Source organism: Anopheles ziemanni, chromosome 2 (genome assembly GCF_943734765.1).
Source record: "Anopheles ziemanni chromosome 2, idAnoZiCoDA_A2_x.2, whole genome shotgun sequence".
Classification (NCBI taxonomy): Eukaryota; Metazoa; Arthropoda; class Insecta; order Diptera; family Culicidae; genus Anopheles; species Anopheles ziemanni.
Window position 1 is genome coordinate 68,182,959 of NC_080705.1, and position 25,300 is coordinate 68,208,258.

Sequence of the window (25,300 nt, forward strand, 5' to 3'; positions counted from 1 at the left end):
AACGAAGACGCACAGAAGTGTTAAAATCCTACCGCAAACGACAAACAAAAAAATACACACTACCCGATTGAGGATAAATTCTCGGAAGGGTGAAAAACCCGGGAGCTCGTTCTGCACAAGGCGACGAAAAGTTCTCACCCCATTTCGCTCAACCTACACGACGGATCATCATGACGGATCTCATCGATTTGCGAATGCATCAGCACATTGCACACGAAATCTACCGGCAGCAAATGTTGCAGCGGATACCAGGTAAGAGGAAACAAAACGAGGTCCAAAATTAAATGAATGCTTGGAATGCTGCAAATTAGGGGTGCCTGGAATGAATGGCGGGGGCAACGGGAAGACACAAAACCAACAAACCGGCAGCCGCATGGAATATCCTTGCCGCACGAAATGTAAGTCCCCGCACGGCATCGGAAGGAACACGGTATGGCTGACGAGCGTTTGACAGATGCGTTCGTCTGACAAATGATGGCCGCCTCCCTGCTGCGGTCGAGGGAACTGGGAAACAGAGGGCATTCGATTCGAGGGTGATGCACCGAAATATTCGGGAAACAGGACGATTCATTCCCGGGGCGCATCATTATCGGGCCCCGATGGGAGCATTTGAGGTTGGAAACATTTGGAAAATTTGTTACCCAGCCTAACAACCTTCCCTTATGCGCACACCACAAGGGCCGTCGCTGTTTCGATCGCTTAACGGCTGTGTTTGTTTTACAAAATTAGTCCCAAAAACCACTGAACCATTCATCTGTTGCTGGCTGATGTCGATCACGCCGATGGTGAGCATGATGAGTCCTTTTTTCCCCATTCGACAAGGATCCTTAGCGTGGAACATATCGCTCGACCTGTTGTTTTAGTGTTCTTCTCCGGAAAATGATTAATGATATCCGTGGCGTTCAGCGTGAGCAGAAGGTTGAACTTTTGCTCCGGTGAGTAGAGGAAAAGGAAGGATATCCAATAGTACCTACGCCTCACTTGGGGGATTAATTAATTCCACGCAAGACAATCCGTCAAATTGACTTTTCCGAAACTCTCCCGATCGATCTCGATCTCGATCTAGACGTCACCCCGTTGACAGGCGAAGATGATCCTGCGAAACAACGGGGCACGGTTTTTCCCCGATGCGGGTGAGGAACTCATGTAGCTCTCACTTTAATAAATCATTGGATTAGCATTAAAAAATGTAAGGGCCAAAGATAACGTCATGTATGTCGCCACAGGAGAAAGTCCTGTGGAGATTAATACATTCCTCATGAAAATTTTTAGTAAATGAGTGATTTTGAAACATCTTCTTTGTCTATGCTTTACTTAGAAAAAAAAATCGCGAAACTTCTATTACTTCAAACGATAAATTAAGTCGTACTTTACCCATTTTTGGTAGAAGATAGATGACTAAATGTGATTTGAAACTGAATAGAAAGTGCTTGCCAAAACTTATTTATTTTCTGTTATTTTCATTTTCAACTGTCAAATGTGGTCAACTGTAACCTATTCTTGTTCAATTGGTGTAGTTGGAGTGAATTTTGAAAAAAAGATGTTTATTTAGGACCACCTTTCTCAAACTCTATTCTTTAAAACTTTTGTCGATACCTTTTTTCATCAAAGTAATTGAACACTTTTATTAACCTTAATAAAAAGAGCAACATCCTTGACTGAAGGTAGAACTATTACGCTTACATCAAAATATTACATAGACATTTTTTAAAAGTTGTAAAGGTTATTATATAAGAAAATATGTTGGTACACCAATGTAAAATGTTCACATAAACTCAAGCAATAAACAATTGCAGTAAAATGAGTATACGTATATACAGAAACAGTTCGACAGAGAGCATGCAATCAAAATAATCACACACAGTTCCGTTTATCTTTTTTCATTACTTTGCATCATACTCTCATTAATTTGTTAATCGAATCATATTTGCATTTTCTCTAGAAGTACTTGCATATTGATAACATCGTAATCCAAAATAATCATCCCACTAGCATAATAAAGTTGAGATAAACCTTTATTAATCTGAGCTTCAACTACAAAAAAAAACAACATACACACTCTCTTCATCACGAGGGATTCTAAATAAATCATAAAATGTAAAATGTGCGAAAACCGAGCAAGAAAAATAAAATGGAATGCACAAGAAATGTTCATCCGCGACGCTCAACCTTTCCTTTCGCCGACCGGGGTGGTCGTAGATGCTAAATAATTACTCCACGCGATGTCGATAAGACGCAGGCCGCACGCACGCGGGTCTTAAGCTTTGCACTAACTATCGCCCGGCAACGGGAAGAAAGCGTTCAGCGCAAAAACAACAAGCAAAACCCGCTGAGAAAATGGCACAATCTCTTCGGGGAACCAGGCGCCTAGCCCTATCACCGCAAATGTCGCCCGCGATGATGAGACCCTAGAGCGTGCGCGCGCACGATGTGGTGGTCGTAAATTAACAACTTCACTACGACCCATCAACACATTTAATCACATTTCGAGCGTTGTCATCACTCATAGCTGCACCGATGGCCATCATTCAGCTTGACTGCTTTGGGAGGACACGTTCATCGTTTGCGTGAGTGAAAGCATCCAACTTTGTCATCTCCAACCTCATCAGAAACATTGTTTCCTTCCCGCCATATCTAGCCCGTGGTGTTGGTCAATATTTGTCACGTTTGTTTGTGTTCTTCCCTTATTTTTTATGCCCTGCATTTAATGAAACAACCCATTCATTTACGATTTTGGAGCAATCTTTCACCAGGTTCAGTGTACGTTTTTCTATTTGATACTTCATAAACCTTGTTTTAGCACCTACTAACGTCGCGTGAACGATGGCTTCTTCGTCCCTTAGGTTCAAGACTTGAAGTAAACATAAGAAAAAAAAAACAGATTAAACAGACTATCGTTTTCATTTTTCCATTCACCAACTCCGCAACCCGCTCACTTTAAAAAACATACTTCTTTTTCGTTGGTGAACGTTTGGGAAAGGAAAAAAAGGTGTGCAAGTCGTGTCACGCAAGTCGTGACATCGGACCTCCGGATGTGGATCATAAACGTCATAACCGTCGCCAACGTCGTTACGGAGCTTCAGGACCACCGTAGTCGTTGCCGGTTGACGATGATGATGATGATGCCGACGACGACGATGATGAACGGTCTTTCGCGAAATGGTTCCATTCGTTGTTTTTTACTGTTTTATTCCCTCAATTACACTATCCGCCACTCTGCAGGTCCGAAGCACGAAATTGTGTTTCAGAAATAGACAATCGCATTCGTTAGTAAGAAACAAAGTTAAAAGAATTGTGTTTGTAAATGTGTGAAACTAGTTTGCTAAGTAACTTTTATTTATTTTGAAAACTATCATGAATAAGAAAACGTATATTTTGAACATCTTGTATCTTTAAATATGGTTCCATATGTATGTCAGCAACTATCTTTCAATTTTTCACGTACATTGATTACCTATCAAGCTTAAAGGTAAATTTCAGAGATTTAGGTGGTTTTTCTTTTTTAAATTTTCATTGGTATATCTACAGTTGATACTTGTAAGTGTTTACCAAAGAAAGAAAATGCCAAATAAATACTTTGGAAGATCCTCCAAAATTGCAGGAAAAAGTGAATTGATTCAATGGCAACAGTAACTGTCGCAATTCTATATATTCTAGCAGCTTTTTTGATGTGTCTAAGCCATAAGGATTTTCCAAAACCGCAACAACCGAAATTATTCTAAAAATTAATGTAGTCAAGGAATCTCACGTTGTTAAATATTGTATGCAAAACTGCTCCATGCTAAAAAGTGATTCTCCATTTGCTAGGGTTTATTCTTGCTGGATCAAATGCTGAAGCAATTGAATTGATCATGCAACAGATCGTCTCTTTCGTAAATGATTTTTTCCTCTCCCAGAAAACCAAAATTGCATAGCGCCACCCGGCAAGATCGCTTCATTTTTCCTCCCCAACTCATTATCCACCACCCCTTCAAGATCTGGTATCACAAAGTTACTTTGTGTTGCAGCATTGCCCTTTGATGGGGCAGCTTTCGTACTGTGGTTTGCGAAAGAGATGACGGAGACATTTCGAAGGCTAACCAACGATGAAAAGAGTAAGACGGAGGCAAACAGGGAGAAAGAGAGCGCACTGCGATCGGGAAGATGTTGAACGCGGAGAAAAACAAACGATGATCTTAATCATCTCGGTCGTCTCCGTTGTCGTCGGAAAGCGTTGGGAGAACGATTTCGTTCCTTGGTGGAGCATTTTTTTCATGCTTCATACCACGCCGGATGGTAGACTCCCGATGGCCCGGCTGGTGGATGCTGATCTTGGAGCCTCCTTTTCCCAGGGCTCCATCCCGGACAAGGACACGACGAACCGCACCGTTTCGTTGTTCGGTCGATTAAAAAAAAGAACGAAAAAATTCTGCCGTCGCACAAATTGAAACAGAAACAAAAGAGAAAAACAGATCGCTATGTGGGCGAAGGAGAAGGAAGATAACGGCGTCCTCAACGGCGGTGGAATGTGGATATGAATGTTTGAAAAATCAGCGGCGCCAAAGCCTCACGACTTGTAACAAGAACGAATTAATGATATAATTTTTTCCTCTTCTCTCCGTCGCCATCGCCGTCCTTGTCTTTCTCTCCCTTTAAATGTTGTGGGTTTTCCGCCCGGTGGCCGGCGGGAGACGAATCTTTCCTCCCGCGTGACCCGGGGTATTCGGTTTTCCCTCCCGATCCTCATTCGACATCGTCAGCCACGGCGTCCCACCCGCGCGTCCAGCCCGTTGCCGGCGCTCGAAATAAATGACTATGAAATTTCCATTTTCACGGCTCATAATCCCTTTTCGATTTCGCCTGCGATGACCACAGCCGGTGGGGTGGAAGCAACGAGGTGGAAGTGCAAGCGACAAAGGGACGAACTAAGACAAAAAAACAAACCCCTGCAAGAAGGGAGAAACAAAAGGAAAGCGCAAGAAATAAACATCTAACGAACCTCATCTCTTCACTGACAGGCACTGACAAACTGGTTGAGCTTCTCATTTTCTTCCATCTCGTCCATCCGCCCCGGTTTGGGAATGCTTCCGCTCGTGTTTCCCCACTCACTCCCACTAGGGTTTGGAAATCAAAATCATCTCAGCTTCACCATTCTTTCCTATGATGTCTTGAAAACCCGGCTCTTTCTCTCGCATAAACTATTAGAAGTGACTGGCAAGACTAAAACGGCATCGGAGAAGCAAAATAGAAACAAAAAACTCCCGGACCAAATCGCACCGAAAGTGAAAAAAGAAATGAAAAATTATGCTTCAGCCTTCAACTGAACGAGCAACAATGAGCATCTCGAAGGGTATCGCATCAAACAACACAAGTGAAGGCAAAGCGCGAGAGCTAATCGAATTGAGCTAATTATCTTTATTTAATTTTCTAATCACCGTGCAAGACGCTCGAAAGTTCAATGGAAATGAATGAGAAATGAGATATCATGGTGGTGTTTTTACCACAGTAGAAAAATGGCAGAAAACGTATGACCAAAACTAGCTACAACCTTAAACACCTGTGAGAAAATTTCGTTCATTTAAAAATATGTTGCAACAATGGGACGGACAAATACATGGAAGAGATGGTAAACTAATCAAACTACTTTCTTCGGCATTTCAGATCCGTTTCCGACGATGCTGCCGGTTCCGGTTCCGCCGATGCATGCGATGGCCCTGCCACCCCGCTACTCGCTTCCGGGCGTCGAGCTGAAGCTGCAGAACAAGGAGCTGTGGCGCGATTTCCACAAGATCGGCACCGAAATGATCATCACTAAAAGTGGAAGGTAGGTGAAAAGAAGATGCTGATGGATTTAAAGGACTAGACCAAGGTGGATGATTTAAAAATATGTCTTGCTTGTATATACATTTTTCAGATAAAAATTTCGTTCACAACATTATTCATTTGTTTGAGTTCTTCTATTTCTTTCTTCTACCATTCTGTCTTCACATTGAGTCTGCTTCATGTTGCCAACATTAAATCCAAGAGAAGCTTGTGTTATTGTAGTCTAACCTTTCACCCCTTTTTACAAGTTTGACGCGTTAAAAGCTTTCCATTGAATCCATTTTTCCTCCCTACTCTGGCGACGAAGAAAAGTCCGTCTTGCGAAAACATGCCTTTTGGGCATGCGTAAACAACACACCGGGGAACCGAATTGTTGCCGGAAGTATCCTGGCGCCATCTGTGTTTGCCTACGATGGCATCCTTATTCGAGGGACTACTTTGCACAAACTACCTCCGCTTGGACAGGTTTTGCTTTCGCGCGTTTCTCATGGCGTCCAAAATGGCGCCTTCAGGTACTGTTTGTTCCGGAAACACGCCCGAAACGACCGTGAGAGGTGCGTTTTCATTTGTTTGTGCCAGTGTCGTATGTCCGTGCGCATCTTTGTCCTTCACCTCAAATAGTGGCCCAATGGATGCTGGTTGGCACGGACGGAAGTGGGAAAGACTTCGGTCCACCGTCGCCCGTCCAGAGAAGAAGCTTTGGCTCAAGTTTATTTGCAAAGGATGCGAGGTTTGTTTTTGTTTTGTTTCCCAAATCACTTGAATGCGGTGGGAACCAGCGACGGGTTTGAGCCGAAGGACCAAAAGTCGCCAAGTTTGAGGTGGGCATATACTCGGTTGATATTGTTTGTGCCCGATGTAAATGGAAAAGTCAAAAAGTTTGCCTGGAAAAACACGTCAAGTCAGACTGGTCAGGTCGATAAGTGCCTCGAGGTTTTACAAGATTTCCTGTATGTTGAGGACGAAAACAATAAAAAGGAAGAAGAAAACTACACAGCACTTGGCTTTGAAAGCTCCAAAATGTTATTTTGGGAATTTTCGTACTTCACATGGAGAATAAAAACTTCATTTTAGCATTAAGAATATCTTGTGTTAGAAATTCGGAATTATCGAGAACAATCAAAAGGAAATAAAATACATCCAAAGGGGTAAATAAAAAGGATACTATCAAAATGTTTGACTTATTATTTTTGTAAACGTTTTGAGCGAAACCCATCAATTATTGAATCATCTACGTGAACGTTTGAGATAAACAAATGGTAGATTTTTAAGTAATTTACCGTCTTAAATGATTAGCGAGAGGGAAAATATCGCGACAAAAAAAAATATTTTATTAATAGTTTTTGACTTGAGTGATACATAATAGCAGTACACGGTATTTAAACATTAGTTAATTCTAAGAAAAAACCCAAGAAAATAAGCTATGAATATTGACTGGCTATTAACAAGTCTATGTATAATGTTATGAACCGGCAAATGAGGAACCAAAACCTGAAAACAAATAACTCGACTAGTGGGAAGCGCTTTTTCCTCTCAAAGATACAGTACATGATAATACAAGACGCCACCATAGCATGTAATTAGAGAGAAAAGCTTTAATTGTATTGGAAAAAGTGCATTCCACACCATCCATCATTTGGAACCACTACCGATCGTCATCAACAGCCGTTGCGTTAAATCACGGACCTAAATACCAAACGGGACTGCTCGGTTTCTACTTTGTCCAACTGTTGGCCAGAGCGAGCCTTGCCTCGTCTGGGTGAGATGGTCCGAAATAAGCCACTAATCAAATCCCAAACATCCCGCTGGGTGTCCCTACCTAAGCTTCCCCATCCGCCAGATTCGATCCCGAACCCGTACCACCGTGTACCGTGTGGCGATGTGTGATGAGATTATTTATATCCTGAAAACCTATAATTAGCCGGAAGAAATATTTCCATTTATAATGCGCTACATTAAATATTGTGATAGTCCCGACGAGATACAAATAGGGGTTCACATTTATATTCGCCCCTAGTCGGGCGCCAGTGAGGCAGTGTGCTTGGTCGGCAAAGGGGTGGAAGGGGGCCAAAAGGAGGCAAAGGAGGGTGGTGGTTGGTTTCTTTTTGTTGTTTCAGAGAAACTGGATCACACTCAAACATGCGACCCGCTGAAGCAAGTGTAAAGCTTATCACACGTTTTGCGCTCCTGAAACTTATCCGTGGCAAGGCGTTTCGTGCGCTCAGACGCTAGACACTCTCCAGCGTGTCGGTGTCGGTCGCAGCCAACGGGGTTTGTGTTTTAGGAGCCGAGTGAACCGGGCGGGAGGGTTGTAAAATGTGTATTTGGTCGTCAAAAATGAATGATAGACGGTGCACGGGCATACATGACGCCCCGGCGACCCGTAAAACACTTGACGCGCTGGCTCGGCCCCGGCGGCGTTTGGCCTGGGAAAGCGGGCGCGTGATGACGCGAACCAACCCCCGGCCACGCAATCTCCCGTTGCCCCGCGTCTGTCTGAGTGAGCGACCGCATGCTGGTCCTGGCGCCCGAATATTTCACCCTTGCGACGAGGGGCGCCGGGCGAGAAAACTGAGCCAAACCGTTGGACAGCATCGGCAAAAGGTCGACAGCGACAAGGCCGTACCGTTTGGCGGGTTGTTAGTTTCGGATGTTTTTCGTTACTTTTTTTCCCTGTCCTTTCGGGAACGTACCAACGTGGACGATCGCCAACACGATGATGGACGGGTTCGAAGTCAAGCAAAAGCCACAAGTGTGCTCGTAATAAACATAACGGATGGGAAGGATTTTCGGTTTTCTACCAATCCGGCGATCCTTTCCCGACACAACCTGTATCCTGTGACAGGATCGTAGACCAATTCTAACGCAAGTGCAACGGATCTACTGGAGGAGTAGAAAAACATTGACATAAAAAAAACGTGTCACACGCAAAACCCATAACCATTAGAAACGAACAACAATTGATCGCTCCCGTTCGATCCTTTCCGTGGCAGGATAAAACCCTCAAGATGTGGTACAAACTGGCGTTAACGGACGGGTTTGGATGGGATGGGAACCCTCGGTCGAACGACATCCGACAAGCGGATCGTTTGACGTAAGGGAAAGGATCTCCGGCAACAGTTGTCAGTTAGCGTTCAACATGACGAGCGGAGACGATCAAGTGGGTGACAGTTTTCACGGCGCGTTGAAAGCATCCGTCACCATGAAACAGGTTGTCCCGATTGCGGTCGCTTGCGAGATCGAAACCGTTAGATAGAGGATGCGAAAGGAATTGTAAAACAAAATACGGTATACAAGGGTTGTTGCATCTTTACACATTTGGTGTTATTTTCGTTCCAGCGTGTGTTTTTTAAGGATCTTACTTCCAACTGTTTCAAAACGCATTTGCTAGCTAATTAATAACGCCGGAATGGTTGCAACAGCTGCTTGAGTACTTGAGAAACACTAAATATGCAGCATTTAAGACAACACATAAACAGGTGTAGAAGATATTGAAGTTCAAGTGAACGAGTTGAAGAGAGCTGCTTTAAAATGTGACTAATATTTCATGAAGCATAAAATTAAACACTTTATTTTAAGATTTTGATTTTTTGTTGGTCAATCTTAATTTTCCTTAAATAGTCATTATTTTCTTCAATTTTTGGGTATGACAATACTGTGAACTCTTTGAATGTTTTCTAACCCAAAAAGCATTCAAAAATGATTTAACTCATTTTTAACTTGAGTACGTACCCAAAATCTGTTCAATTTGATTTGTTTAGGTTGTATTATCATGCAAGATGAAACATAAATTCTAAGGGAAGCCACATCTAAGAGATAGAAGTTAACATTTCAAGCACTTGCTAAATGATTTATGTTTTTCGTTTCATGTAAACATCAAATAAAATTACAATCTAATGAATAGACCCTATTATTCTAGGTTCGTGCGTGGTAGTCATAATGTTGTAATTGCGCGACTGTCATTGTATCGCTTCTGTGTCCGAAGCAACATCGTGTGGTGAAGCAATATATTGGCCACTGTAAATCAATTCACTTTTCGCACGCCATACGCCCTCATAAAATGGTTTCTTGTGCCATAGGTCTTTCTTGCATGATTAAATTATCTTTTATTAGTCAATACGATGCGATATCTAGATTAGTTGCATCTATTTTAATAGCTTACTTCATGCTACGTCTAATTTGAACGATGGCAAGGGTTGTCGTGATTGTTTAGAAACAAAGCCAGTGGGAATGCACGAAACTAATAGTTCTCGTCGTCCGTATAATTTGCCCCGGTTGTACCATCATCACTCTTCGGCTAACAAGACGGTTCAAATTGAAAAGTGAGAAAGCAAGAAGCCAGACATCAATAATGAGCCTTGCGCCACGGACTAGACCTGCAGAAAACAAAACGATCCACGAGAAACAAAGCAAACGTGGGAAGGCGGGAAGAACGTAAGATAAGAAAAAAAAACAACCCGTGAAAAGCGTTCTAGCCTTCACAGCGAGCAGGCGTCCCCTGGCGTGCCCCGGCGTAATACGTATAATCAAACGCACAGCGAACGCAAATACCGTGTGATAAATGTGGCGCAGGGCATTTTTCACGTAATAAAATTATACGCACCCGAAATTCTTTCCTTCTTCTCCAACTGGAGGGCAGTTGGAGGGATAGGGAGAGGTTGGGATCCAAGGGCCCAGGAGACGGTGGAGTCATAAATTCGTTCCCAGCGCCGGACGATCCTACCGGAAACCGTTAAATCCGAACCGATGGGTTTCCCTCCCCCGAGATCGGTTTGTGGATTTTTCGTCCGGCATCGATTGTGGCGACCTCTTCTCAATGGGGGGAAACGGCGGGTGTTTTTTCTTCGCCTTTCTTTCTTTCCAACGCAGCCTCCCGGATCGGGGCACGAATCGAACATTTCGGGACCCTTTTGGTGCGCTTTGTTTTAGTTGATTTTTGGTCCGGTTTTACAGTCCAGCCTGGCCACTAGATTTTGTGGTTCCGACGCTAGATTTGATTTATGTGCCACAACCCAATCGGGCGAGACCACCTGATGGTGTGGTTGAGGGCGAGCGAAACACCCGAATGCTGAAGGGAAACAAAAAGAGACAGTGCCAGACACAGAACCCTGCTCTCGATAGGGGAGGGTTTCCACCTCGGGGTGAGCTTAATGAGCTGGTGGCAAACGTGTGGAAGACACACATACACACACACATACATGGTCGCATAAAAGCATATAAAACATAACCGGCTGCTCCACTCGAGCACTCCACTCTTGGGTTCTGCCCGCGGAAGAAAACCTTCCCCCTACGGGAAAGTGCCATTTCGTGGACGAGGGGAAGTACGAAACAGCAACCGCGACAGGCAACCCAGCCGGTGGAATGAAATAACGAGCTACGGGTGTCCGTCTTCTGAATGAAACCATCCTTCCCGTGGCCCCCAGGGTGGCCCCGCAGGATCGCTGGGGGGTAAAAACGGAGGGGAAGATGAAAAGCGATAAATATCAATGAAGTGAAGAGAAAACGAAGAAATATAAAATGTTATTACCATGTTGGCGCCTCCCGGGCGAGCCTCGTGCAGAACGGGACCGACCGGGGTGGAGACGGCTCCACGTTCGAGCTGTTCATCACACGACTCACGAGACTTGGCGCGAGAGACAACGAGCAAGTGTGTGTGTGTGTGTTTTTGATGTAGCAGTGAGCGAGAAGACGAGGGGGGAAACCCACGGAGGGCCGCCCCCGGGGGCAGTGGTGGAATGTGTTTTTAATTTTTCAATTTTCAGAATTACCTGCTTCGCTACCCCTCTCCGAGGTGTGCCATCGAGAACCGAACCCGGGTTCGTCGCTTGCCGGTCGCCCGAGCGAAGTCTTTCGTATTTTCGGCAGCGGAACCTTGCTGCGCAGACCTTGCTGGTACGCGCGTTCTCGTGCCGCGTATTCGCCACCATCCGTCCACCTTCTCACCTCATCACTAAACACTCACACGCACACACACACACTCTCTCAGTTGATAATTATCCGCCCGAAATAATAGTTGATTGTCAAAAGAAGAGGAGATCGATGTGATCGCGGAGGTGGGTTGAAGGACGACAATCGGTGCATGTGTTTGCTTTGTGCCGTGATGATGGGCGCCCTTGTCCCCGCACCGCACCCCCTCCGCCCAGCGCCATAATCACCAACCGGCCACCCGCAGCCACCGCTTTCCTTCGGTTCCCCCTATAAGGCAAGAAAATCATTCAAAAAATCCCCTTAACAAGCAGAGGCAGCGCAGAGAGAAAAACAAAACCAAATCAAAAAAACAAAAATACCGTCTGAAAACTAGCTTGTTAGTGATCAGCGAGAAAATACGATTTTACGCACCTACGGAAAACAAGCCCCACACACACACACACACACACACACGCACACATACACAACCCAGTTCGATCGAGAGCAGCATCCAGCGGGTTTGTAGAACTGGAAAACAAAATATCCAATAATTTCGCCTGATTTGCCTCGATCATCGGGTTGTTAAAGGGTTGTTGTAGTTTTCTCCTCTCACCCTCTCCTTTCTCGTTCGTCCGGCCTCGTTGGGGGAAAAGAATGCGCCCCTGGTGGTGGTGATTTTCGGTACCCTTCGGTTGGATCTCGGCCACAGAAAACCGAGGAACCACAAGACACCGGCGCTGGTCGGGCGAATTTTCCACAACCACCCCGCGGGGAACGCGCAGTACGACGCAATCGGAGCAGTTAACTTTAATACCTACGGAGCCGTCTGATTGATTGAATTGATTGTTCTCGCTCGGACGGACAGTTTCGGCAGTTTTTGTTTCTCGATGATATTTTGCTGTTGTTTGGTTGTTTTTCTTTTTCATTCAACGTCGGCTGGCCTCGATTGCCTCGACGCCCCCGACACGAGGGAGAGAATTTTCCTCCCCCCTCCCTTTGTCGACCCAACTCCCAGCACGAGGTGATCGTTTGATTGTTTGTTTGTTGGCATTTCTCTCCGGACGCGTTTGGCGCTTCGGATCAGGTGCTCACGGCCCGCGCTGAAGGCGAAAAGTGAGGGTGGAAAACTGGCACCACCCGGACTTGAAAACTCGGCGCAATCGGAACGAGCAACCCCCGGGTTTCGCGGGGGGATGGCTGGGTTTTGGCAGGAAAGTCCAAAGGTAAACAGACAATTATTTACTTCTAACCAAATCATCACCGGTAATTGTAATTCGAACGTGTTGATTGTATGTAATTTTCCACACTTGCTAATGAGCGGCAATTATATCTTCGAAATAATGGGGTGGGGCAAAGGGAAACCAGTAAAACGTACACACAAACAGAATCACAGAATGTCGAAATGCCCGAAAATTCTCACCCATGAGCCCGCGATGCGCTGCATTCGTTCGCTGCGCGATCTCCCGGGTTGAATCCGGAAAGTAGATCCAAAACTCTTTTCCTCCAAATGGTGGGGTGAAAATTGCTTCGTTTCGTGATGATTACCATTGTGCTGTTATTGTATCGATTGTGTGTATATTGTTGATTGAAATCAGGCATTGATAGCATTTATCTTTTGTTCGAAACGAAGAAGAATATTAACCAAGATTTCCATTTCAGGAATCGGGATCTGTTTTCGAGGAAATGTACTAAAATTACACACAATTAATTAGGATTGTTGAACAATACAAATTTTGTAAAATTACTAGAGAACGAAATATGATTAAAAGAATATAAAAAAGTAATCAATACATCAATATGATTGAAATGAACAAAACTCAGTAAAGAGGAAATTGTTACCTAAATCAAAATACCCGATTGACGATAGGTCTTAATTATAAATCATCTGACACATTTTCAAGATTTCAATAATTTTATTTAGTGCGTATTTGTGAGTACTTTATTTGAATAAAAATCGTATCAAATAGATCTGGTGAAACTAAACATAAGTGGTTCTATACTGATATCCTTTGGTAAAAATCGTTTCTGCACTGAGTTTTCACGACAGATGATATAAGCTACCATGTTATCTCAAAGGGCCACCCCAGAGCATCCACTCCGTCTCCCATATTCTGCAGAAGGTGGCATTACGATTGAAAAAATTCCACTACCTACGGTGGCGAGTTGTTTCCAATTAGCAGAAAGCGCATTGCAACCAGCACGATTCTTCAAAAAAGGTCTGACGTAGCATTTCACTCCATCTAGCAGAAATCAGGCGCACCAGAAACCAAACGGATCGGATGGTTCCACAAGCAGAGCGGGAAAAAAATGGTCTAGCACGCTGATTGATTTTATATTGCATCGCTAATTTGCAGTACACACGGCAAATACATAATTCATGCTGCGGTATCGGCGTGCGAGCGCTTGCCCACTAGCACTTGTCTGACATATTAACTTGCCACTTTTGGCGCTCCCCTGGCTTGCGTGTGGTAGGTAGAGATTGATTTTTACGACCTCGGCATCAACCGCTAAATCAGGATCGCGGAGGATGCTTTAGATAACTATATTTCCTGGTTTTTGCCTGAGTAAATTTGTGAATTGTTAGAGGACGCAGAATTTACGCTCTTCAATACTTTAGCTGTTGAAACATTGATTGGACTTATTTGGACGATATTTTGAACTTCAGTCAGAAAATATACCTCAATCTTTAGCAACAAGCAACCACTGTGAAGAATCACTATAACGATCGCGTCAACTCGTTTCTCGGTGGCGCTTTTTATTTTTACCATTGTGTCTTATCCAGACTTGAACTTCGAGAAAAACACTTCCCATACGCCATACTTTACACGATGCTACTTTCCCGACAGGTTGAAAGCTTCTTGATCTTGCCGAGTACGATTAACTGACGTTTTAAATAGCGAGACGTGCTCCCTGGGACAAAAAAGCTGCCTCCAACTGTGTTCTTCATCCCAGGGGATGATTTTATGCAGCTCATAAATATTATCGCTACACAACGAAGGGCTTAAAAACTGCAGCACTTCATCAAAGGTTCGTGCGAGCACCGTTACTGATCGTAAAGGTTTTTTTTGTCTGCTGGAAACGGCTCAAATAATACAAAAACCGAGTCCCCTGAAACCGTACAGTGGTGCGAACATTCCTCACGCCTTTTTCGAGTGGCAAGCTTCCGATAATGTGGCAGGTGGGGAAATCCCCGGGAAAAAAGATTTTTTGCTCTGGAGTGTGTTTGATTTTCCTCTTTCCTTCGCGATCTTGATGGAAAAGATCTGATCTGAACTATCGATTGTGCAGCTTTCCTCACACTAGACTATTTGTAAAGCAACCCACTGTAGATGGTGTGGCAGGTTGACAAACAATCGGCAGAAAGCTCATGCGTGTTTGTGGCTTCACCAAAACTTATTTCAAATCCATCTCACTCCAACGAGGGTAGGTTTGGATTAGCTTTGCACTGAAGTTTACGGTTAGCGGATTCGGATCGAGTTTCGTTTTAAATAGGGGAATAAGAAACAGTTACCAAAAAAGCGTCAACTAAACGGACGCAGTGAGTCTTCCGTTTCGAGGGATATCGAATATCTAACACTCGGTTAAAGCCCAACTGGAGCTATCGAATAGCGACTCCATGCCGGAAGATGACGAAAGGAAGCAGACCGATGGGGTTTGTTTAATATTGATAGGGATTGGACAATGAATGAAAACCACGGGTTAAGTTTTTTAAAGATAAGTATTAGAAGTTTCCGAAGTAACATACTAACATTTGAATTAATATTGTTTTCATCATTCATGCCTCTTCTTTTGCCTCGAAAATATATTTTTTGCTCGGCCTAAGACTGAAACTATGTTTCGTACGAAATCGCTAAAGCAATTCCCTCTAGGGATTCCGCGGGTGGCTAGCATATTTCCGTCGCCACACGCGAAACCCCGAACGGTACGACAAACGTGAGGCAAAAACTAACAAACCTATTTGTTAGGCTGTATTATATGGTCCATCCAGCTATCAGCTTGTTATATCGCCGGGCGCCCGCAAGAGCAGCTTCTGCGTCCGTTTGCGGTTTGATTTATGCGCTCCAAGCATGGCGCCATGGTGCAATTTTATGGCGGTTTTCGGGGGAAGCCTCCGGTGGCCGCCGAGCCATGCGAAGCAACAGAACGAACACACGAAGGAACGAACGAACGAGCGAACGAACGAACGTATCCTCCAAGCAGTGAAGATTGCAAGCGAACGAACGAGGATACTCTGGACTTGGGATACAATATTTCTCTTGCATTTTCGGGGGAAGCTGCCTCTGATCAAACGTTTATGTTTCGCAAAGGGAAAATCGGGCGAAACCTCCCTACCTCGAGTTTCCTGCCGCCTTTATGCAAATAATGCAACGGGGCAAGGAAAGACGGCACAAATAACCAGCCCGGCCCGGTGAAGACATCTTCTCTCGGGCCACCTTCCCTGAAGGAGGTAAAGCAAAGCTCCAAATTGCAGAATGTCTTCCTTTCGGTGGCGCCCTTCAACCTCGTCGAAAGAGACATCGAGCTCGAGATCGAAATGGAAGAGCAAAGCTTCGTCCGACCAGCTGTACGCGAGAACGAAAGAACGAGTGAAGGAAAAAATGAAACATCGAATCTCCTTAACTGGCTTCTGGTTTGTTTTAAGCATCCCCTACGATTTCAGCTGTTGCGGAGGGGGTGGATTGATGCTGGGAGGTAACGAAGGGCACTCATTTCACTCACGCATGCCACCCCAAAAGCCTTCGTTTATTGTTTTTCTTCTTTTTACTTCTTGCCAAGCTGAGGAGAAAATTTGTGAAAACGTATCATTAAAATTGATTTGTAGCGATGAAATAATAATTTAGCAGAGCTGAAATTATACGGCTGCTCGCTCGATGGAAGGTCCCGCAGAATGGTGCCACTCCGATGGGCACTAGGGTGGCTGCAGGGGAGGCGGAAGAAGGACAAACCGCGGGGTGTTGGAGGAAGAGGCGAATAGCACCCCGTGAAAGACAATTGAACGGCGCGAGACAGTGCTTCGGGGGAGGGCGAGCGAAAGAAACGGGATGCTCGGACCAACGAGGATCTCGTTAAGTTTATGCCTCTGTTGGTTTTTCTCGTCATCCGATCGCGCTCGCGAAAACGAGCGAATTGACGCACCGCTTTTTTTGGCCAGCACACAACCGAAAAGAACTACCTGTTGGCCTTAAACACTCTTGACAGATCCAATATCGGAGAACGCAGAAGCGTACTCGTCCTTCGTTCGAAAGAGTGAGGAGTGACAATCAATCTGTGAGTGATCTCTGCAATGATTATCAAAAAAATCAATCAATTAGTACGATCGCTTCTTGACACCTTTTCCGGAAAAGTAAATAATTGTTTTACTTTTATGAAGACGTAAAAGTACTGCTGAGAGTATCTATTTTATCTTCTTATCCATTACTTTGTTTGATATGATCTTACGGTTATTCAACCTAACTTACTTAGACAATCACATAACAACAGCTAATAAGAATAGACTATAACAAACTGAAATGAATATGTCGAAAGGTTGATTAGCGGAAATGTATTCTATAATAACTCCTTTCTCGGAGTCTGTTTCAATTCAATTTTTCATCTCTCTTTGATAAACACCATACTTTTATACCTTGTTGACAGTGCTTTGATTCCTATAATTCCCTGTCTTTGTTTTCTCAACAATGTGTTTCCTAGTTCCAATCTTACCTAGTTCCGGTCCCCTCCAACAGCGTTCGTAATAATTATCTTTCACTATCCCAAACCAATGCTTAGGAACAGAGGTTTCACTTCCGCCCGGGTGCGTCCTATGAATTATGAGACCTGCCTAAAGTCCCTAAAATCGTTTCACCTCGCTTCTCTTCCTCGGCAGACGCATGTTTCCCTCGATGCGCCTAACGGTGGACGGCCTGGACGCGGACACAAATTACTGTGTGCTGCTCGAAATGATGCCCATTAGCGACTGCCGGTTCAAGTTCAGTGGCTCGCAGTGGGTACCGGCGGGCGGTGCCGAGCCGCAGAGTCCGCAGCGCTTCTGCCTGCACCCGGACAGTCCGGCCCTCGGCACGCACTGGGCCTCGCAGCCGATCGTCTTCAACAAGGTGAAGCTCACCAACAACACGCTCGACAACAACGGCCACGTAAGTTTGGATTGGTTCTTGGACCTGCCTTGGAGTCCGGCCGTAATTGGAACGAAGAACTATTCGGTTCTATGCCTTTTCCCCGCTCTCGGGGCTCTATCTGCCACTTTCAGGTCGTACTTACCAGCATGCACAAGTATCAGCCGCGCATCCACATCATCCGGACGTCGGATCCGTCGCAGATTCCTTGGGCCGCTCAGCAGGCGTTCGTGTTCCCGGAAACGGAGTTCGTTGCCGTTACGGCCTACCAGGTTAGTAGGCGATCGATCGATTCTTTCGAATTAAAGAAGAGCATTTCAGGCGTAGCATATAAGATATAAGAGATAGAAACGTTTTCGAACATCAACATCTAGTTTTGGACCAAACATTTCCAAAATTTGGATATTACTATTAAATTCCTCAAAATTTCGGTTGAACCAGATAACCGCTTGTAAGTTGAACAAAAAATGTGCCCCAACTAATGGAAATACCCTCACGGCAACATGGCTCCATTGGGCATACCAATCATTCGTTACGACTCCTATGCAAACCAACTGCTCCCAACCGCCGGACTCCGTCCGCTTCACCAAAGTACTGAATTTTCGATGGTCGCCGTCTGACAGAGGATTTACCATTTTTCGGCGGCACTTTTCCCTTTGACCACGCACACCGATTTGACGTCCGCTCGATGAGCCGATTTTGATCGATCCGTCGCGCCGATCACCGCGCCACCGGGTGATAAAAGGGGTCGGGAAATAAATAAGCCCAACCAAACAGAACATGATACCCCGCGCTGGCGACGGATTTGAGTCGGGGATCGATTGAGCTTTCGATGACGGACGGCCGGCTGTGTTTCGGGGTGCGGAGCTGTAGATCAAGTTTGGAGACAGAAACAGGATTGGGTTTGATTCCGATTCGCCTGCCGTCCGAGATAGGGTCGGATTGAAAGTGACTGATTGGTTGGTTGGTTGGATGCTGGGTTCGTTGTTTCTCGATCGCTAATGCATGGTAAAGATCTTAATTACGAGATCACCAACAAGGTAACAGCAGACAGTCTCTCTCATGAAGATGTGTAAGAAGTCAAAGAAGTGAGATCAAAGGATAAGGGTCTTATGTATTTCTGGTATGTAAGAAATGAGAAGTTACCCAAATATCGCGAGTTCTCTCAAGTTATTGAACAATCTAAGAATAAATGAACCTGTCTGGATTTAAACAAACGGTGCATAGACCTGAGCATTAGAATGTAGCTACTCTACTTTAACTTTTGTAAAATTTCGTGGTGGCTACAGTCATAGAATCTAGTAAAAAAGACAGAATACCAGCGCTAGGCGCCACACGTCGGATGCGCTTGACATGTAGTTTTTCTCACGGACATTGTCAAGATATTTCTTTTGACATTACCTTCCCTTTTCTTATTTCTCGTACGTCCTCGTACATTCTCTCCCCTCGTCACAGAACGATCGCATCACGAAGCTGAAGATCGATAACAACCCGTTCGCCAAAGGATTCCGCGAGACGGGCCAGTCGCGCTGCAAACGCAAGATGGGCTGTAATGCATCAACGTCATCGTCCTCTTCCTCTTCCTCGTCGTCGGGAGCTGGTGCGGGCGGAGGCGGCGGTGGAGGGGGAGGATCGGGTGACGGCGGTGTCGATGGCGGTGGACAGTTGACGGACGACGAGGATCAGCACGAGCTGATCGTCAAGCGGCCAAGATCAAACGGCTCACCATCGTCCGATTGTACCGTCCACGAGGGTGGACCTTCGCTGTATCCGGCCCGTCAGCTTCATCAGCCCGGCATGCGACACTTCCCAGCCTCGCCCGAGCTCCTGATGCGCCACTACAATCAGATGTTCAATCCGGGCTGGATGGACCTAATGCTGCCGTACTTCGCCCGCCATCCTCCGTACCATCCGGGACAACACGGAGCACATCATCCACCCGCACCGCCGCCTCATCACCATCACCATCCGCATCAACATCTGCTTCAGCACCACGCGCAACCGCCTGGAGCGTCCCCGTTCTTTGGACACCCCGGACACCTCCTGGCGGCTGGTGGTGGCGGTCCCATTCCTCCCGTACGCCCTCCGGTAGTGTCACCGGCCCACTCCAATTCCGAATCAACCGATCCCGATCGATCGTCTGCGTTCAGCGTGCGAACGCCTCAGACGAGCGGGAGTGACTTTGATCCGAGCGAGCGGACGCACGTGAACGTGGACAGCCCGGAAGGATCTCCCAGGTCGACGATACACAGACCCGCCGCTATCAGACCTACCGGCTCGAGTCCGGTATCGCCAAGTTCCCCGAGGGTTCTACAGGCGGAACCGCCGGGCCAAGCGGACCAACCCGGAGATCCGAGCGGCGATCCCGACAAGAAGATCAACTTCAGCATTGCTTCCATTCTGCTGCTTTAGCAGGGTGTCCAGTTACGGCTCGTCGAAACTCCTGTGAAACAAACTGTGCCTTAAAGTCGGGGGTTAAGAGAAACCTCTCCTTACTCGAAGCCAAACTCCTCCGCTTACCGTGCACTTGTAGAAGAATGTAAAGTAGTCCCTGATCCACGTTTTAGTTCCCTTTGGTGGTGCATTGTATAGCGACATTCGCTTGTGCCTTCGTGTGTGACGCACAGAGGTCCGAGAATAACTAAATAAACCTGTAAACCGGCCTACAACTAGAGTAGCACCGATGAGATGAGCCTTCTTCACTCTCTTTGTTCCCGAACAATCCGAAAAGACAACCGAAACCTGGAACCAGCGCAGGAGTATCCTTTTAACATGATACATCTTATTATGAGTGCACATTCAAGGCATTCAATTGGATGGCCTACAAGGTGAGTCTTTTTGTGAGAAATAAGTAAAATAGGCTAATGCCATGGCGGTCCGCCATTTCTTTGCAAATTAAAACAATTGGGGACGTGCTTTGGTAGCTCTGCATTGTGCGCAGTCCACTCTGCGGTGTCCATTGTGCGAGCAAATATTTGCTCCGTGCGACAAAGGTAGCCCACTTGAGGACACTATGGGTTCGAACAGAAGAGACCACTCGACAGAATCCGCTCACTTTCGGAGCAGCAGCAGCAGCAGGCAAGGTAAGGATCGGCTGATCCTGGCGGCTGCCGAATCTTCTGGTACTTATTTCCCCCTTTCTCCGGCGGGTGTAGCCACTTAGGCGTAATAGGACTTAGAATTTGTCAAGTAATTGTCATCCCGAATGGGCTTACGGATCGACTGAGTGCGTGCCGTCGTGCGTGCCGAGGGAAACCGCTCGAAGCTCCGTACATTCAGTCCGGTAGCTGGCTCTAGAGAAAGATGGAGCGCACCCGATTATCCACGATCGTACAAAAGGGATCAGCGAGGGTCTTTCTCTTCCAAGACTTTGCCCCTTTTCCGAGCTTCTGCTTCTCCTTTCTCAAGTGTATCGGATTGTGTGTCTCGAAATAATGAAATCCACTCGAGAAAAACGAACCACCCCGAGCCGGCATGCTATGTTAATTCGAGAATTTAATCCAGTTTAATGCAGATTAGAAGGCCCGCTGTCCGGCTTACGGTGGTCCTTTTGGACCGGCATTGTGCGAAGAAGAAAGAATGAAAGCGAGCCCGGTCTCGAGTGGCTCCTGCGCCTCGCCGGAGAAAGGTCCATTCTTGTTGGGATTTTTTTCTCCTCCGGAGTTATTTCGTCGGTGCCGCGCTACAAGGAGAAGTCGCCCGGATGACCACAGAGATCTATAAGAGACTTAAACGATAGCTAGTAGGCTTTGCGTTTTTAAGTTCACTGAGCCGCAGTGATACTCTGGTAATGAATATCGATGGTTGCCTCGATGGTTTACCTGCAATTCCGAGATGTAGATAAATTATTTCCACCTCGTTTGTGTCTTACACCTCACAAAAACAATAAATTTTATTTTAAAAACAATTCGAAATATACAACGATTGAAAACCCGTACTCCAAAGCAGAACCACCGGGCGATTCCCTTCGGTAGGAAAAAAGTACAACCCAAAACCTGGTTGAAGAAACACTCCGCACAAGCCCAGTAACACATTTTTATTGTCATCCTGTCGAAAATTGAGGTAAATCTTCCGATTGTATCAGTTTCACGAGCCGTTAACGACTGTTGCGTGTTCCACCTTGATGTAAGTACCGCCTAAAGTCCCTCGCTTCCGAAGGCGCTGCGGGAAGGGCGCAGAGGTTAACGTCATCGAAACCAAAGCCAAACGAAAATCGAGCCGGCGCGCAATCGTGTCACCGGCATTAACGGTAGCCACGGAAACCGACCCGATCCACGTACGGCTGTGTGAGTGTGAGGGGCTTCCTTTGGCGATTCGTGGGAAAAAACGCGTCCGCCGACGAACGCGACCTGGGCGCGCTCGAAAACGAGGTGTCAAAAGTTACCTTCACACATTATTCACTGATTTTTATTGGGAAGCCGATAGGCATTAAACGAAATCGAGCCGCCATCCCGAGATCCCGCCGTATCTGTCGTCACCAAGGGGAAACGGGATCGTATCCACCTTCGGGAGGGGGTGAGGACGGGCAGGACCAACGGCGAGCTAATCGATAGCGGCCGATCTAGGTTCCCGGGTTCGGGATTGACGAGTGGTCGCGAGTGGTCCATTTGGACTGATTTGATTTTTGGATTTTTTATTTTTCCCTTTTTATTTTTCGCCGTGAATAATTTTACGTCCCCGAAGGGAAACCGTCCTCTCCGTCGGGTGCGGAGAGCTGTTCCTAGCATTTTTTTTTGTTTCGTCGGCTTTCGTTCGTTTTCTCGGGCGACACCAGTTGTTGGGGTGTTTTTTTATTCTGCTCCTCTGTTTCATTCTCCGATCCGCGACTTCATTCAACAATTCCCGGTGGAACCAGTTTCACGCTGCTCCGAGGGGGTAAACCGAACGAAAAAAAACAACGGCAAACACTTCAGCTAGCCACGGCCGCGCGGCCACGTTATTATCGGATCGTCCAAGTGTCCACGAACCCGATCGGTCGATCGGATGGGAAAACCGTCCGATCTATCGACAGGTAACTCCCTTTCCCACCGGGACCAACGATCGGGGACCAAATACATGATCGGGAGAAATAAAACCGTCCTCAAACCGAAGCACATTTAATTAATATTCATTCTCGAGCCCGTCGCCAAACTCCCGCCCGAATGAGTCAACGGGGAAAAATCAACGCATCAACGCAGGAAATTAGTGGCCACCCGGCTGAAGAGGAAGGTCGAAACCGGTCGCAACGACGATGGCGCTTTTGTCGAGGCGGGGGCCTAATTTTTTGGCGGCAACTTCGAAAATAAAACCGTTTCCTCTCTACCCAGAATAAAAAAAAACGGAGACGAGCAGTGCGGGAACAACATTTTTTTGATAATTAGTTTATCACGCCCGTCGAAAGGTTCGCTTTGTCATTTTCGATTTCCGGTCCGCGGTAGAATTGGGTGTAAATTTGAATTGAAAATGATTCAACGCAAGCGAGTGGGAAAGAAAAATTTACTTATTTAGAAACAGAAGGAAATATTCACTTACGTCCAGGGCAAAATAAATTGAATCCTGTCGTTGCGCACACACCGGTACATGTCTAGGAGCTCGTCTGCCAACGTACACAAGCACTTCATTAGACCGGATATGGTCAATTTGGGCACCACACATCGCCAGTAGCAGCAAAACACCCATAGGGCTCCCCCATTTCGGTGCGAGGTCTCGATCTATTTCGCTAATAGGTGTGCTTTATGCTATGATCACTATCTTCGCGTTTGCGAGCACATCGAGCCGTAGTTTGGGCGGCGATTAGGAGGTGAAACGTTTACGCGCTGCTCGAAAACTGCTTACTGGAAGGTTCGGTTCGTTCTAACGCCAAGGGCTAAACCATCCTCTTAGGTGGGTTTTTTTTGTGTGTTCCTAACCCCCTCATGTGCGAGGAACGGTGTGCGGTAGGAAAACAAAGGGGGAAAAACAGTTTTGTCGAAAAGGCAACGAAATGGAAAATTGCTTCCACCGCCGGCCAGACAAAAGCCGGGCTTGGGAGGTCGTTTAGAATTTCATAACCGTTCCATGGCCGGAATGACTCTATCAGAAAGCGTTTCGAGTATTTTGTTTTTAGCTCTCGGACCAAAAGATCGTTGAGTGTTATAATTGCTTCCTGTGAAAGAATACCGCACGGGTGAAGAAGTAGAACGGGTGCCAAAGACCCCTAGATTCTTTAAAATCAGGGTCATAAAAGAGGGCAAAGAAGCATTGCTCTGTTGCTTGTTTTAAATTGTTTCTTAATGTTGAAGTTTTCAACACACTTTACAATGAAACCGTTCAATATTACACTGCTTTTCGACTCCTAATGTTTGCCTAAAATATTCCAAGCAAAATGAGATCAAGTAATTAAAAAAATGCTAAAGGAAGAAAAAAGGTTCGTTAACAAATAAACTCACATAATAAAAACTTGTCTTTTTGACATCTTTGTTAGAATCTGCCACCAGGCAGATATGAATATTCATCGCGGTGTAAGAACTAGGCAAAACTTAAGCACCATCCTAGGAAGGAGCAAAAAAGGACAAAACCGCTAAAGCGCAAAGACATAAAAATCAAGCTTCAAATGATGGTTTTTTAATGCAAAAGATGTCCCCCCGAAGACAAAAAAGGGCCCCCAACGAAATAAACGACTCGCGCTGGATGGAGTGAGGCCGCAGGATGAAGAAGAACGAACGATGAGGTTGGCGGACGGATTTCGTAGCTCTCGGACCACTAGAAATCATCGCGGTGGTCCATCAACACCGCGTGCTCATCATTTATGTGCTAATAAATGAATAGCGGTTTGGCTGTTTCGATTCATGTTTTTTCGGCTAATCATCGCGCGGTAACGAGTTTGCCCGGTAGAGCAGCTTCGGGGCAGGATGAAGGCCCGATGGTGAAGAGGAAACGGTAGGTCAGGCTACGAGGGCCTCGGAATGGCCACCTATTTGGTGGTGGCGCAAGAAAAACCCGACCAACGATTGGTTTCGCTAGGGTTTTTGGACGCGCGGGCAGCCGAACCGAGTGGCTTAATTGAATCCCGGGCGTACAAGAAAGCTCGCGCGTGTGTCGATCGCCCAGGGTTCTGTGCGGGATCGTTCGAGCCGGAAATGACCAACACCGGTCTCAACTGGCCCTCCTCCCCTTCCATCAACCGGGGAGCGCGTGAATGAATGGAAACACCACCCAACACAACCGCGTCGCGAGGTGAAACATCTTAGCCGGATGACGATTTTATAGCCAGCGGAGTGGTGGATCCGATCGGCGGATGCCCGAAGTGGTGGCGTTCGGTAGGGGCAGGGGATCGGTGGCGTGCGCGCGCACGAGCTTGTCGGATTTCTCGCGGTCCTTCGATTGGAGCTCGGGCTCGGGCTCGGGCAGTCTGAGGCGGCTTATGAACCAGTTTCGATTGGCGCGAGTTGTGCCGTGGCGCGCAGCGTGGGGTCGGTTTTACGGTCGGTGCCTTTAAAAGTAAATACAAAGCGCCCAAAGCG

At 46.2% G+C, this 25,300-nt stretch overlaps 1 protein-coding gene across 1 annotated transcript; it reads left to right on the top strand.

Annotated features, from left to right (window-relative positions):
* Positions 1 to 170: 170 nt before the first annotated feature.
* LOC131290699 (T-box transcription factor TBX6-like) lies at positions 171 to 20,231 on the top strand. The gene is made up of 5 exons (XM_058319867.1): positions 171 to 252; positions 5,641 to 5,803; positions 17,573 to 17,840; positions 17,954 to 18,091; positions 19,275 to 20,231. Exons 1-5 carry the CDS (start codon positions 171 to 173, stop codon positions 20,229 to 20,231), a joined length of 1,608 nt encoding a protein of 535 aa, XP_058175850.1.
* Positions 20,232 to 25,300: the final 5,069 nt, after the last annotated feature.

Bases quoted from the DNA above. Each gene is read 5' to 3' on its own strand.
- LOC131290699 (XM_058319867.1), top strand. From the start codon at position 171: ATGACGGATCTCATCGATTTGCGAATGCATCAGCACATTGCACACGAA. The intron at 5,804-17,572 runs GTAGGTGAAAAG...CTTCCTCGGCAG, and splicing joins ATCATCACTAAAAGTGGAAG to ACGCATGTTTCCCTCGATGC. The intron at 17,841-17,953 runs GTAAGTTTGGAT...TGCCACTTTCAG, and splicing joins CGCTCGACAACAACGGCCAC to GTCGTACTTACCAGCATGCA.